Source organism: Panulirus ornatus, chromosome 2, assembly GCF_036320965.1.
Source record: "Panulirus ornatus isolate Po-2019 chromosome 2, ASM3632096v1, whole genome shotgun sequence".
Classification (NCBI taxonomy): domain Eukaryota; kingdom Metazoa; phylum Arthropoda; class Malacostraca; order Decapoda; family Palinuridae; genus Panulirus; species Panulirus ornatus.
In genome coordinates this window covers 20,309,473-20,323,612 of record NC_092225.1, presented here as the reverse complement: position 1 = coordinate 20,323,612, position 14,140 = coordinate 20,309,473, and the positions used below count along the sequence as shown (strand labels likewise).

At 41.5% G+C, this 14,140-nt stretch overlaps 1 protein-coding gene across 7 annotated transcripts in view; it reads right to left on the bottom strand.

Annotated features, from left to right (window-relative positions):
- Positions 1 to 14,140, bottom strand: part of LOC139753918 (uncharacterized) — a 74,327-nt gene that overhangs the window by 18,361 nt on the left and 41,826 nt on the right. For all 7 annotated transcript variants that reach the window (XM_071670895.1, XM_071670887.1, XM_071670879.1 and 4 more), the window contains 2 exons: positions 12,611 to 12,757; positions 8,108 to 8,221 (listed from right to left, as the gene is read on the bottom strand). In XM_071670895.1, the coding sequence (XP_071526996.1) occupies positions 8,108 to 8,221; positions 12,611 to 12,757 (261 nt within the window). The remainder of the gene's footprint in view (positions 1 to 8,107; positions 8,222 to 12,610; positions 12,758 to 14,140) is intronic.

Genomic DNA, 14,140 nt, shown 5'->3' with positions numbered 1-14,140 from the left:
TCTCCAGATCCATAAATGCTACATACAAATCCATTTGCTTTTCTAAGTATTTCTCACATACATTCTTCAAAGCAAACACCTGATCCACACATCCTCTACCACTTCTGAAACCGCACTGCTCTTCCCCAATCTGATGCTCTGTACATGCCTTCACCCTCTCAATCAATACCCTCCCATATAATTTACCAGGAATGCTCAACAAACTTATACCTCTGTAATTTGAGCACTCACTCTTATCCCCTTTGCCTTTGTACAATGGCACTATGCACGCATTCCGCCAATCCTCAGGCACCTCACCATGAGTCATACATACATTAAATAACCTTACCAACCAGTCAACAATACAGTCACCCCCTTTTTTAATAAATTCCACTGCAATACCATCCAAACCTGCTGCCTTGCCGGCTTTCATCTTCCGCAAAGCTTTTACTACCTCTTCTCTGTTTACCAAATCATTTTCCCTAACCCTCTCACTTTGCACACCACCTCGACCAAAACACCCTATATCTGCCACTCTGTCATCAGACACATTCAACAAACCTTCAAAATACTCATTCCATCTCCTTCTCACATCACCACTACTTGTTATCACCTCCCCATTTACGCCCTTCACTGAAGTTCCCATTTGCTCCCTTGTCTTACGCACCCTATTTACCTCCTTCCAGAACATCTTTTTATTCTCCCTAAAATTTACTGATAGTCTCTCACCCCAACTCTCATTTGCCCTTTTTTTCACCTCTTGCACCTTTCTCTTGACCTCCTGTCTCTTTCTTTTATATATCTCCCACTCATTTGCATTATTTTCCCGCAAAAATCGTCCAAATGCCTCTCTCTTCTCTTTCACTAATAATCTTACTTCTTCATCCCACCACTCACTACCCTTTCTAATCTGCCCACCTCCCACGCTTCTCATGCCACCAGCATCTTTTGCGCAAGCCATCACTGCTTCCCTAAATACATCCCATTCCTCCCCCACTCCCCTTATGTCCTTTGTTCTCACCTTTTTCCATTCTGTACTCAGTCTCTCCTGGTACTTCCTCACACAAGTATCCTTCCCAAGCTCACTTACTCTCACCACTCTCTTCACCCCAACATTCACTCTTCTTTTCTGAAAACCTCTACAAATCTTCACCTTTGCCTCCACAAGATAATGATCAGACATCCCTTCAGTTGCATCTCTCAGCACATTAACATCCAAAAGTCTCTCTTTCGCGTGCCTATCAATTAACACGTAATCCAATAACGCTCTCTAGCCATCTCTCCTACTTACATACGTATACTTATGTATATCTCTCTTTTTAAACCAGGTATTCCCAATCACCAGTCCTTTTTCAGCATAAATCTACATGCTCTTCACCATCTCCATATACAACACTGAACACCCCATGTACAGCAATTATTCCCTCAACTGCCACATTACTCACCTTTGCATTCAAATCACCCATCACTATAACCCGGACTCGTGCATCAAAACTACTAACACACTCACTCAGCTGCTCCTAAAACACTTGCCTCTCATGATCTTTCTTCTCATGCCCAGGTGCATATGTACCAATAATCGCCCATCTCTCTCTATCCACCTTCAGTTTTACCCATATCAATCTAGAGTTTCCTGTCTTACACTCTATCACATACTCCCACCACTCCTGTTTCAGGAGTAGTGCTACTCTTTCTCTTGCTCTTGTCCTCTCACTAACCCCTGACTTTACTCCCAAGACATTCCCAAACCATTCTTCCCCTTTACCCTTGAGCTTCATTTCACTCAGAGCCAAAACATCCAGGTTCCTTTCCTCAAACATACTACCTATCTCTCCTTTCTTCTCATCTTGGTTACATCCACACACATTTAGACACCCCAATCTGAGCCTTCGAGGAGGATGAGCACTCCCCGTGTGACTCCTTCTTCTGTTTCCCCTTTTAGAAAGTTAAAACACAAGGAGGGGAGGGTTTCCAGCCCCCTGCTCCCATCCCCTTTAGTCACCTTTTATGACACGTGAGGAATGCGTGGGAAGTATTCTCTCTCCCCTGTTGTGGACGAGAGAGCTTGGGAATAAAATTCAGTTGTTGTTCACTGATGATACAGCACTGCTGGCTGATTCGTGTGAGAAACTGCAGAAACTGGTGACTGAGTTTGGTAATGTGTGTGAAAGAAGAAAGCTGAGAGTAAATGTGAATAAGAGCAAGGTTATCAGGTACGGTAGGGTTGAGGGACAAGTCAATTAGGAGGTAAGTTTGAATGGAGAAAAACTGGAGGAAGTGAAGTGTTTTAGATATCTCGGAGTGGATTTGGCAGCGGATGGAACCAAGGAAGCGGAAATGAATCATAGGGTGGGGGAGGGGGCAAAGGTTCTGGGAGCGTTGAAGAATGTGTGGAAGTCGAGAACATTATCTCGGAAAGCAAAAATGGGTATGTTTGAAGGAATAGTGGTTCCAACAATGTTATATGGTTGCGAGGCGTGGGCTTTAGATAGAGTTGTGCAGAGGAGGGTGGATGTGCTGGAAATGAGATGTTTGAGGACAATATGTGGTGTGAGGTGATTTGATTGAGTAAGTAATGTAAGGTTAAGAGAGATGTGTGGAAATAAAAAGAGTGTGGTTGAGATAGCAGAAGAGGGTGTTTTGAAATGGTTTGGTCACATGGAGAGAATGAGTGAGGAAAATTTGACCAAGAGGATATATGTGTCAGAGGTGGAGGGAACGAGGAGAAGTGGGACACCAAATTGGAGGTGGAAAGATGGGGTGAAAAAGATTTTGAGTGATCGGGGCCTGAACATGCAGGTAGGTGAAAGGCGTGCAAGGAATAGAGTGAACTGGAATGATGTGCTATACTGGGGTCAACGTAGTGTCAATGGATTGAATGAGGGCATGTGAAGTGTCGGGGTAAACCATGGAAAATTCTGTGGGGCCTGGATGTGGAAAGGGAGCTGTGGTTTCAGTGCATTATTACACGACAGCTAGAGACTGAGTGTGAACGAATAAGGCCTTTGTTGTCTTTTCCTTGCGCTACCTAGCACGCATGAGGGGGGGAGGGGGTTGTTATTTCATGTATGGCGGGGTGGCGATGGGAATGAATAAAGGCAGACAATATGAATTATGTACATGTGTATATATGTATATGTCTGTGTGTGTATATATATGTATACGTTGAGATGTATGGGTATGTATATTTGCTTGTGTGGACGTGTATGTATATACATGTGTATGTGGGTGGGTTGGGCCATTCTTTCGTCTGTTTCCTTGCGCTACCTTGCTAACGCGGGAGACAGCAACAAAGCAAAATAATAATAATAAAAAATTCACAAGTATATGTATGTGAGTAGGAGAGATAGTCAACGGGCATTATTAAATTACATATCAATTGATAGGCATGTAAAAGTGAGACTTTTGGATGTAAATGTGCTGAGAGGGGCAGCTAGTGGGATGTCTGATCACTATTATTTGTAGGCAAGGGTGAAGAATTGTTGAGGTTTTAGAAAAAAATTGTTGAGGTTTTAGAAAAAAGAGAAGAGAGTGGTGATAGTAAGTGAGCTTGGAAAGAAGACTTATGTAAAGAAATACCATGAGAGATTGAGTCTAGAATGGCAAAAGGTGAAAGGAAATGAAGAGAGGGGAGTGGGTGACGAATGGGAGGTATTTGGGGAAGCTGTGATGGAATGTGCAAGAGATGCATGTGGCATGTGAAAGGTGGGAAGATTAAAAAGGGAAGTGAGTAGTGAGATGAAGTAAAGTTGCTACTGGAAGAGAAAAGGGAGGCATCTGAGCAGTACTTAAAGGAAGGAGTGCAAATGATTGGGAGTTGTATAAGAAAAAGCGGCAGGAGGTCAAGAGGAAGGTGCAATGGCTGAAAAAGAAGGCTAAAGAGAGTTGGGGTGAGAGAGTATCATTAAACTGTAGGGAGAATAAAAAGATGTTTTGGAAGGAGGTGAATAATATGCAAAAGACAAGAGAACAAATGCAAACATCAGTGAAGGGAGCAAAAGGAGAAGTGATTAAAAGGTAGTGACGGAGTTAGGAGGAAATGGAGTGAGTACTGTGAAGCATTGCTGAATGTGTTTGATGATACAGTGGTATGCGAAGCAAGAGAGTCAGGGAGAGTGGTTTTGTGAAAAGAGAGAGGTGGTGAAAGCCTTGCAGAAGATAAAATCTGGCAAGGTGGCAGGACTGGATGGTATTGCAGTTGAATTTATTAAGAAAGGGGGTGACTGTATTGTTGATTGGTTGGTAAGGATATTCAATGGAAGTACAGATCATGGTGAAGTGCCTGAGGAGTAGAGGAATACATACATAGTGCCTTTGTATAAAAGCAAAGAGTATTTAGGTGTGTTCAAACTACAAAGGCATGAGTTTGTTGAGTATTCCTGGGATATTGTATGGGATGGTACTGATTGAGAGGCTGAAGGCATGTACAGAGCACCAGATTGGGGAGGAGCAGTGTGGTTTTGAGAGTGGTGGAGAATGTGGATCAGGTATGTGCTTTGAAGAATGTGTGTGAGAGGTACTTAGGGAAACAGATGGATTTGTGTGTAGCATTTATGAATCTGGAGAAGGCATATGATAAGGTTGACAGAGATTCTTTGTGGAAGGTCTTAAGAGTATATGGTGCAGAAGATATGCTGCTGGAAGCAGTGAGTTTTTGCCAAGGATGTAAGGTGTGTGTACGAGTAGGAAGAAAGGAGCGTGATTGGTTCTCAGTGAAGGTTGGTCTGTGGCAGGGGTGTGTGATGTCCCCATGGTTGTTTAATTTGTTTATGAATGTGGTGGATGGGGAGGTAAATGCAAGAGTTTTGGAGAAAGGGGCAAGTATGCAGTCTATTAGGGATGAGAGGGACTGGTAAGTCAATCAGTTGTTGTACGCTGATGATACATCTCTGGTGGCTGATTCGAATGAGAAATTGCAGAAGTTGGTGAATGAGTTTGGGAAAGTGTGTGAAAGGAGAAAGCTGAGAGTAAATGTGAATAAGAGCAAGGTTATTAGGTTCAGTAGCGTTGAGGAACAAATGAATTGGGTAAGTTTGAATGGAAAAAGATAGGAGGAAGTGAAGTGTTTTAGATATCTGGGAGTGAACTCAGCAGCGAATGGGACCATGGAAGTGGAAGTGTCACATGGTGGGGGTGGGGGCAAAGGTTCTGGGAGCAATGAAGAATGTGTGGAAGGAGAGAACATCTCGGAGAGCAAAAATGGGTATGTTTCAAGGAATGGTAGTTCCAACAATTTTATATGGTTGTGAGGCATGGGCTATGGACAGGGTTGTACAGAGGAGGGTGGATGTGTTGAAAGTGAAATGTTTGAGGACGGTATGTGGTATGAGGTGGTTTGATCGAATAAGTAATGAAAGGGTAAGAGAGATGTGTGGTAATAAAAAGAGTGTGGTTGAAAGAGAAGAGGGTGTGTTTAGATGGTTTGGGCATATGGAAAGAATGAGTGAGGAAAGTTTGACAAAGAGGATACATGTGTCAGAGGTGGGGAACAAGGAGAAGTGGAAGACCAAATTGGAGGTGGAAGGATGGAGTGAAAAAGATTTTAAGCAATCGAGGCCTGAATGTACAGGAGGGCAAGCAACGTGCAAGGAATAAAGTGAACTGGAATGATGTGGTATAGCAGGGTTGATGTGCTGTCAATGGACTGAATCAGGGTATGTGAAACATCTGAGGAAAACCATGGAAAGGTCTGTGGGGCCTGGATGTGGAAAGGGAGCTGTGGTTTTGGTGCACTACACATGAAGCTAGAGACTGAAAATGAATGGATATGGCCATTTTTTTCTGTTTTCCACCATTCTCCTTGCTGAAGGAGGGGTAATGATGCTGTTTCCTGTGGGGCAGGGTGCCGCCAGAAATGAATGAAGGTAAGCAAGCATGAATAGGTACATGTGTTTATATGTACAGGTCTATATATGTGTATATGCTGACATGCATATGTATATATATATATGTGTGTGTATGGGTGTTTATGCATATATATATGTGCGTATACGAGTGGATGGACCATTCTTTGTCTGTTTCCTGGTACTACCTCGCTGATGCAGAAATCAGCAATCAAGAATAATAAATATTTTCTATTATTATCATTATACTTAACCGCTGTCTCCTGCATTAGCAAGATAGTGCAAGGAAACACCCGAGGAATGGCCAAACCCACCCACATACACATGTATATACATAAACGCCCACACACGCACATATACATTTCAACATACACATACATATACATACACAGACATATACAATTATACACACACATACATATTCATACTTTCTGCCTTCATCCATTCCTGTCACTATCCCCCACACATGAAATAGCATCCCCCCTCCAACGAGACAGTGCCAGGAACAGACAAAAAAAGACCACGTTCGTTCACACTCAGTCTCAAGCTGTCATGTGTAATACACCGAAACCAAAGCTCCCTTTCCACATCCAGACCCCACAAAACTTTCCATGGATTACCCCAGATGTTTCACATGCCCTGGTTCAATCCAATGACAGCATATTGACCCCAGTATACCACATCGTTCCAATTCACTATATTCCTTACACGCCTTTCACCTTCCAGTATGTTCAGGCCCTAATCACTCAAAATCTTTTTCATTCCATCCTTCCATGGTCTTCTGCTTCTCCTTCTTCCCTTCACCTCTGACACATACATCCTCTTTGTCAATCTTTCCTCACTCATTCTCTCCATGTGTCCACACCATTTCAACACACCCTCTTCTGCTCTCTCAACCACACTCTTTTTTATTACCACACATCTCTCTTACCCTTTCATTACTTACTCGATCAAACCACCTCACACCACATACTGTCCTCAAACATTTCATTTCTAACAAATCCACCATCCTCCACAAAAACCCTATCTGTAGCCCATGCCTCGCAACCATATAACAGTGTTGGAACCACTGTTCCTTCAAAAATACCCATTTGTGCTCTCCAAGATAACGTCCTCGCCTTCTACACATTCTTCAACACTCCTAGAACCTTCGCTCCCTTCCTAACCCTATGACTCACTTCTGCTTCCATGGTTCCATCTGCTGCTAAATCCACTCCCATATATCTAAAACATTTCCCTTCCTCCAGTTTTTCTCTATTCAAACTTACCTCTCAATCAACTTGTCCCTCAACCCTACTGAGCCTAATAACCTTACTCTTATTCACATTCACTCTCAGCTTTCTTCTTTCACCCACTTTACCAAACTCAGCCACCAACTTCTGCAGTTTCTCACCTGAATCAGCCATCAGTGCTGTATCATCAGCAAACAACAACTGCCTCATTTCCTAAGCCCTCTCATCCAAAATAGACTGCATACTTGCCCCTCTCTCCAAAACTCTCACCTCACTAACCAACCATCCCTAAACAAATTAAAACATGGAGACATCACACATCCCTGCCACAAACCAACATTCACTGGGAACCTATCACTTTCCTCTCTTCCTACTTGTACACACTTCCTACCACTTCTGAAACCTCACTGCTTTTTCCCAGTCTGATGCTCTGTACATGCCTTTACCCTCTCAATCAATACCCTCCCATATAATTTCCCAGGAATACTCAACAAACCTATATCTCTGTAATTTGAACACTCGCCTTAATCCCCTTTGCCTCTGTACAATGGCACTATTCATGCATTATGCTATTTCATGTGTGGTGGGGTGGCGACAGGAATGGATGAAGACAGCACGTATGAATATGTTCATGTGTATAATTGAATCTGTCTGTGTATATATATGTTGAAATATATACATATGTATATGTGCGTGTATGGGCGTTTATGTATATACATGTGTATGAGGGAGGGTTGGGCCATTCCTCCTCTGTTTCCTTGTGCTACCTCGCTGATGCAGGAGACGGTGATTAAGTATAAAAATAATAATAAAAATACATAAACACACAGATGAACATATTCATAGTTGCTTGCCTTCATCTATTCCTGGCACCACTCCGCCACACAGGACACAGCTCCAAAATATCATTAGAAAGAATGCTTGAAAACAATGTTTTGAACTGGCAGTGCAGTATCAAATAATGAAACAGTTTCATTATCTTGCAAAGGTGAATACTTTGCAGTTAAAATTATATAAAAATTCACCACCAGTGACTTAAGTATAAAGACTTACCTGACAAGCTTTTTCCCTTTCGGAAAAGTAGTTATATGAACACTTTTGGCCTTGGTAAAAGAGTTCTGTAAGTCCTTATCTGTTGTATTTCTTGGTAAAGATACTACATATAACCTGGAGAGAGGAAGAAAACAAATATCAACATAAATGTAAAACAGGATATAAAGATACACAAAACAGATAATAAGCAGTACATATGTAGGTATACCCAGATACAGTTATTTGTATTTGTGTATTTTGCACTTCTTATTACATCATCTATAACTGTAAAGCCTTTTACTGTATTGAAAGGTAGCTCATCTGTAACCATGCAACCCGCTATTGTAAAATCCCTACATATTACTCTCTTGAAAAGTCATTCCATTTATTCAGCCATTTTCCAACATACAGTAGCTGTGATGACAGTTTCACTTCTTCGAGTTCATCTTATCACACCAGATGCAAAAAATCTTTTACTTTAATGGCTCTCCTTGTGGTGTCTACCAAATCATCTTTAACTTCTTTTATAGAGATATGGAATACATGTATTCTCATGAGACTGTTTTTTGTATCTTGCATTTTCTATTAAAGCCTACAAAAGAATTTTTATAAGAATAATTGTTATAATTCTTAAAACATTCTTATGCAGTATTGTAAAACTTTCCTCAAATGGGAGGTGAATTAAGCCAAATGTTTTGCTTTCGTAAAAGGTTTGCAAGGTATACAGAGAACTGAAACCATGTGGTATACTGGGGTCAAGATGCCATCAATTGACTGAAACAGGGCACGTAAAACATCAGAGAAAAACCATGGAAAGGTCTGTGGAGCCTGGATATGGACAGGGAGTTGTGTTTCAATGCACTACACATGACAGCTCAAGTATGGATGTGAGAAGATGTGACCCTTGGGGCCTAGATGTGGTAAGGCAGCTAGAGAATGAATGTGAATGAATGTGGCCTTTTTTTGTCTTTCGCTGGTGCTACCTTGCCGGGGGATTTGGGAGGGGGCTATTTCGTGTGAGCGGGGTGGCGACAAGAATGGATGAAGGCAGCAGGTATGAATATGTACATGTACATGTATATATATATATGTCTGTATATGTATATGTATGTATACAATGAAATGTATATATATGTATATGTGCGTGTATTGGCCTTTATGAACATATGAGCGTATGTGGGTGGTTGGGCCATTCCTCATCTGTTTCCTTGCACTACCTCGCTGACATGGCAATGGCGATTGAGTTTAATAACAATAATAATAATAATAATAATAAAAAAAATGGGTGCGTGTACAAGTATTATTTTATTTATTATTTTGCTTTGTCGCTGTCTCCCGCGTTAGCGAGGTAGCGCAAGGAAACAGACGAAAGAATGGCCCAACCTACCCACATACACATGTATATACATACATGTCCACACACGCAAATATACATACCTATACATCTCAATGTACACATATATATGCACACACAAACATATACATATATACACATGTACATAATTCATACTGTCTGCCTTTATTTATTCCCATCGCCACCTCGCCACACATGGAATAACATCCCCCTCCCCCCTCATGTGTGCGAGGTAGCGCTAGGAAAAGACAACAAAAGGCCCCATTCATTCACACTCAGTCTCTAGCTGTCATGTAATAATGAACCGAAACCACAGCTCCCTTTCCACATCCAAGCCCCACAGAACTTTCCATGGTTTACCCCAGACGCTTCACATGCCCTGGTTCAATCCACTGACAGCACATCGACCCTGGTATACCACATCGTTCCAATTCACTCTATTCCTTGCACGCCTTTCACCCTCCTGCATGTTCAGGTCCCGATCACTCAAAATCTTTTTCACTCATCTTTCCACCTCCAATTTGGTCTCCCACTTCTCCTCGTTCCCTACACCTCTGACACATATATCCTCTCGGTCAATCTTTCCTCACTCATTCTCTCCATGTGACCAAACTATTTCAAAACACCCTCTTCTGCTCTCTCAACCAAACTCTTTTTATTTCCACACATCTCTCTTACCCTTACATTACTTACTCGATCAAACCACCTCACACCACATATTGTCCTCAAACATCTCATTTCCAGCACATCCACCCTCCTGCGCACAACTCTATCCATAGCCCACGCCTCGCAACCATACAACGTTGTTGGAACCACTATTCCTTCAAACATAACCATTTTTGCTTTCCGAGATAATGTTCAAGACTTCCACACATTCTTCAAGGCTCCCAGAATTTTCGCCCCCTTCCCCACCCTGTGATTCACTTCCGCTTCCATGGTTCCATCCGCTGCCAGATCCACTCCCAGATATCTAAAACACTTACTTTACTTCCTCCAGTTTTTCTCCATTCAAACTTACCTCCCAATTGACTTGACCCTCAACCCTACTGTACCTAATAACCTTGCTCTTATTCACATTTACTCTTAACTTTCTTCTTCCACACACTTTACCAAACTCAGTCACCAGCTTCTGCAGTTTCTCACATGAATCAGCCACCAGCGCTGTATCATCAGCGAACAACAACTGACTCACTTCCCAAGCTCTCTCATCCCCAAAAGACTTCATACTTGCCCCTCTTTCCAAAACTCTTACATTCACCTCCCTAACAACCCCATCCATAAACAAATTAAACAACCATGGAGACATCACACACCCCTGCTGCAAACCTACATTCACTGAGAACCAATCACTTTCCTCTCTTCCTACACATACACATGCCTTACATCCTCGATAAAAACTTTTCACTGCTTCCAACAACTTGCCTCCCACACCATATAAGGCATGTGTATGTGTAGGAAGAGAGGAAAGTGAATGGCTCTCAGTGAATGTAGGTTTGCGGCAGGGGTGTGTGATGTCTCCATGGTTGTTTAATTTGTTTATGGATGGGGTTGTTAGGGAGGTGAATGCAAGAGTTTTGGAAAGAGGGGCAAGAATGAAGTCTGTTGTGGATGAGAGAGCTTGGGAAGTGAGTCAGTTGTTGTTCGCTGATGATACAGCGCTGGTGGCTGATTCATGTGAGAAACTGCAGAAGCTGGTGACTGAGTTTGGTAAAGTGTGTGAAAGAAGAAAGTTAAGAGTAAATGTGAATAAGAGCAAGGTTATTAGGTACAGTAGGGTTGAGGGTCAAGTCAATTGGGAGGTAAGTTTGAATGGAGAAAAACTGGAGGAAGTAAAGTGTTTTAGATATCTGGGAGTGGATCTGGCAGCAGATGGAACCATGGAAGTGGAAGTGAATCATAGGGTGGGGGAGGGTGCGAAAATCCTGGGAGCCTTGAAGAATGTGTGGAAGTCGAGAACATTATCTCCGAATGCAAAAATGGGTATGTTTGAAGGAATAGTGGTTCCAACAATGTTGTATGGTTGCGAGGCGTGGGCTATGGATAGAGTTGTGCGCAGGAGGATGGATGTGCTGGAAATGAGATGTTTGAGGACAATGTGTGGTGTGAGGTGGTTTGATCAAGTAAGTAACGTAAGGGTAAGAGAGATGTGTGGAAATAAAAAGAGTTTGGTTGAGAGAGCAGAAGAGGGTGTTTTGAAATGGTTTGGGCACATGGAGAGAATGAGTGAGGAAAGATTGACCAAGAGGATATATGTGTCGGAGGTGGAGGGAACGAGGAGAAGAGGGAGACCAAATTGGAGGTGGAAAGATGGAGTGAAAAAGATTTTGTGTGATCGGGGCCTGAACATGCAGGAGGGTGAAAGGAGGGCAAGGAATAGAGTGAATTGGAGCGATGTGGTATACCAGGGTTGACGTGCTGTCAGTGGATTGAATCAAGGCATGTGGAGCATCTGGGGTAAACCATGGAAAGCTGTGTAGGTATGTATATTTGCGTGTGTGGACGTATGTATATACATGTGTATGGGGATGGGTTGGGCCATTTCTTTCGTCTGTTTCCTTGCGCTACCTCGCAAATGCGGGAGACAGCGGCAAAAAAAAAGAAAAAAAAAATAATATATATATATATGTGTATGCAAGTGGATGGGTCTTTCTACGTTTATTTCCTGATGCTAACTTGCTAATGCAGGGAACGGCCATCAATTACAATAATACTACATAGAAATGGTTATCCTAAGCATAGGGAAGAGAGAATATTACCCAGCTATCTCCTGTATGAGAGTAACTAAGAGGGGTAAGAGGTTTATCACTTTCTAAAAAGGGGAACAAGAAGGAGCTAAGTAAGGAATTTCCTTGAAAGCACACCTATCTCTGTTCCTAATAATGCCTCACAATATAGAGAAACATTTTCATTTTCATTTTACACTAACTCACCCTGTCCTGCCTTAATGAGGAATGTATACACATCCATTAATTTTTCATAACTGATTACTATTTCCTTGCTAATGCAGGAAGTGCCAATCATATGAAAGTATGGCGTGGCAGGAAGCAACGGGAAGTGCCAATCTTATGAAAGTATGGCATGGCAGGAAGCAATTCATCAAAGCATGCTACAAGTAAAGGGATAAGCACCTTCAAAGACTACCTGAAGTCATGTACTCTTGTTACACTTACATGTGGCGTTTATTTTCCTGGGTCTTTGAATTAAATGAAGGGTCATAGGGAAGAACATGAAACTTCTTTCTGTTTGGATCATAATCACGTAGTTCAGATTGAAACCTCTTGGATGCAGCCTTATTTTGACAAGATACAAAGAATTTTCTGAAAAGAAAGTAAATAAAATATACATCCATATTGTCTATGTTAGATGAATGCACTACAAACCTTCTGACCCATAATAATTACAGCACAGAGGGCACAATAAATCTCACTTCGACAGGTCCAGCAAGAGACAAAAATCATTGAATTGTACGGTTTCCACTAACTGAAGGTAAAGGATTTTGGTAAAAAAAGGGAGAACCCAATCAACCTGGAAGCTGCTAAAATCATTAACTGATGATACACAGTTCACTTCTATCATTGTTAACTGAAGATTCAAAGGTTCTCATCCTCATGTAAATTCCCAGTAAATGTTTGATTTCATTAATCCTCCACAAATGTCCCCAGCATTCTCTTACAATTACTGAAAATATTATATGCCCCAATCATCCATACATATCATAAATGCATAAGACTACAGAGGAATTAAAACAGCACTAGACCACTGTGTATTAACAAGGCTGCTTGTGATAATGAAAGATATAACAAACTCATAGTGGAAAGAGTGGAAAGACATATATGTGTTTACAATAGAAAACCTGTAAAGTTTCCATGTAACTAAGGAAGCAAAAATAATGTCATTTGTGGATTTGAAGTGAACTATTCAAGTCTATTCTTAAACATAACTATAGTAGTTTTCAGCTACTCTTACTGGTAAATCATTCCATATATTAAAAATCCTCTTGAAATAAATGGTGTACACTAAGCGAGCCCCCACTCTCCTTTGGTAAACCACCAACTGAAGAAAATTTAGCTTGATTCAGAATAAACGAACAATTACTGTTGACAGTTTAGTAATAAAATCATAATTACTTGGTGGATCTGCAGCAAGGGTGTGTGATGTCAACATGGCTGTTTAACATTTGGATACGAGATATGAGAGGTATATGTGTAGGTCTTGAGGAGTGGGGTAAAATTTTGTTATGTTCAGAATAAACAAACAATTACTGTAATATAATTACTGATGGTCTGGTAGAAAATAATCATTAAATCATTACACAGTTCCAGGCAAAGTTGAGTCTTTAGCAAAGGTGTGTGATGTCATCATGGATATCTAATGTTTGGGAATGGGATGGTAAAAGAGGAAAATGTGAGGGTCTTAGAAAGTGAGGCAGGTTTGCAGTCTACTGGGGTTACAGGAGTTGGCTGCTGTTTGCTGATGACACAGTTCTGATGGCAGACTCAAGAAAGTGCATAGGCTGGTGTCTCAGTTTGGGTTAGTGTGTGAGAGGAGAAAGCTGAGAAGTAATGGGAACAAAATTAAGGTAAATTATGTTTAAGAGGGGAGAGAGAAAGGCTGGTCGGAGTGTGTCTCAAATGGAGTGAAACTAGAGTGATAGAGTGCTTTCAGTCATAATGCCTTTTACAATGGATTTAAACATAATT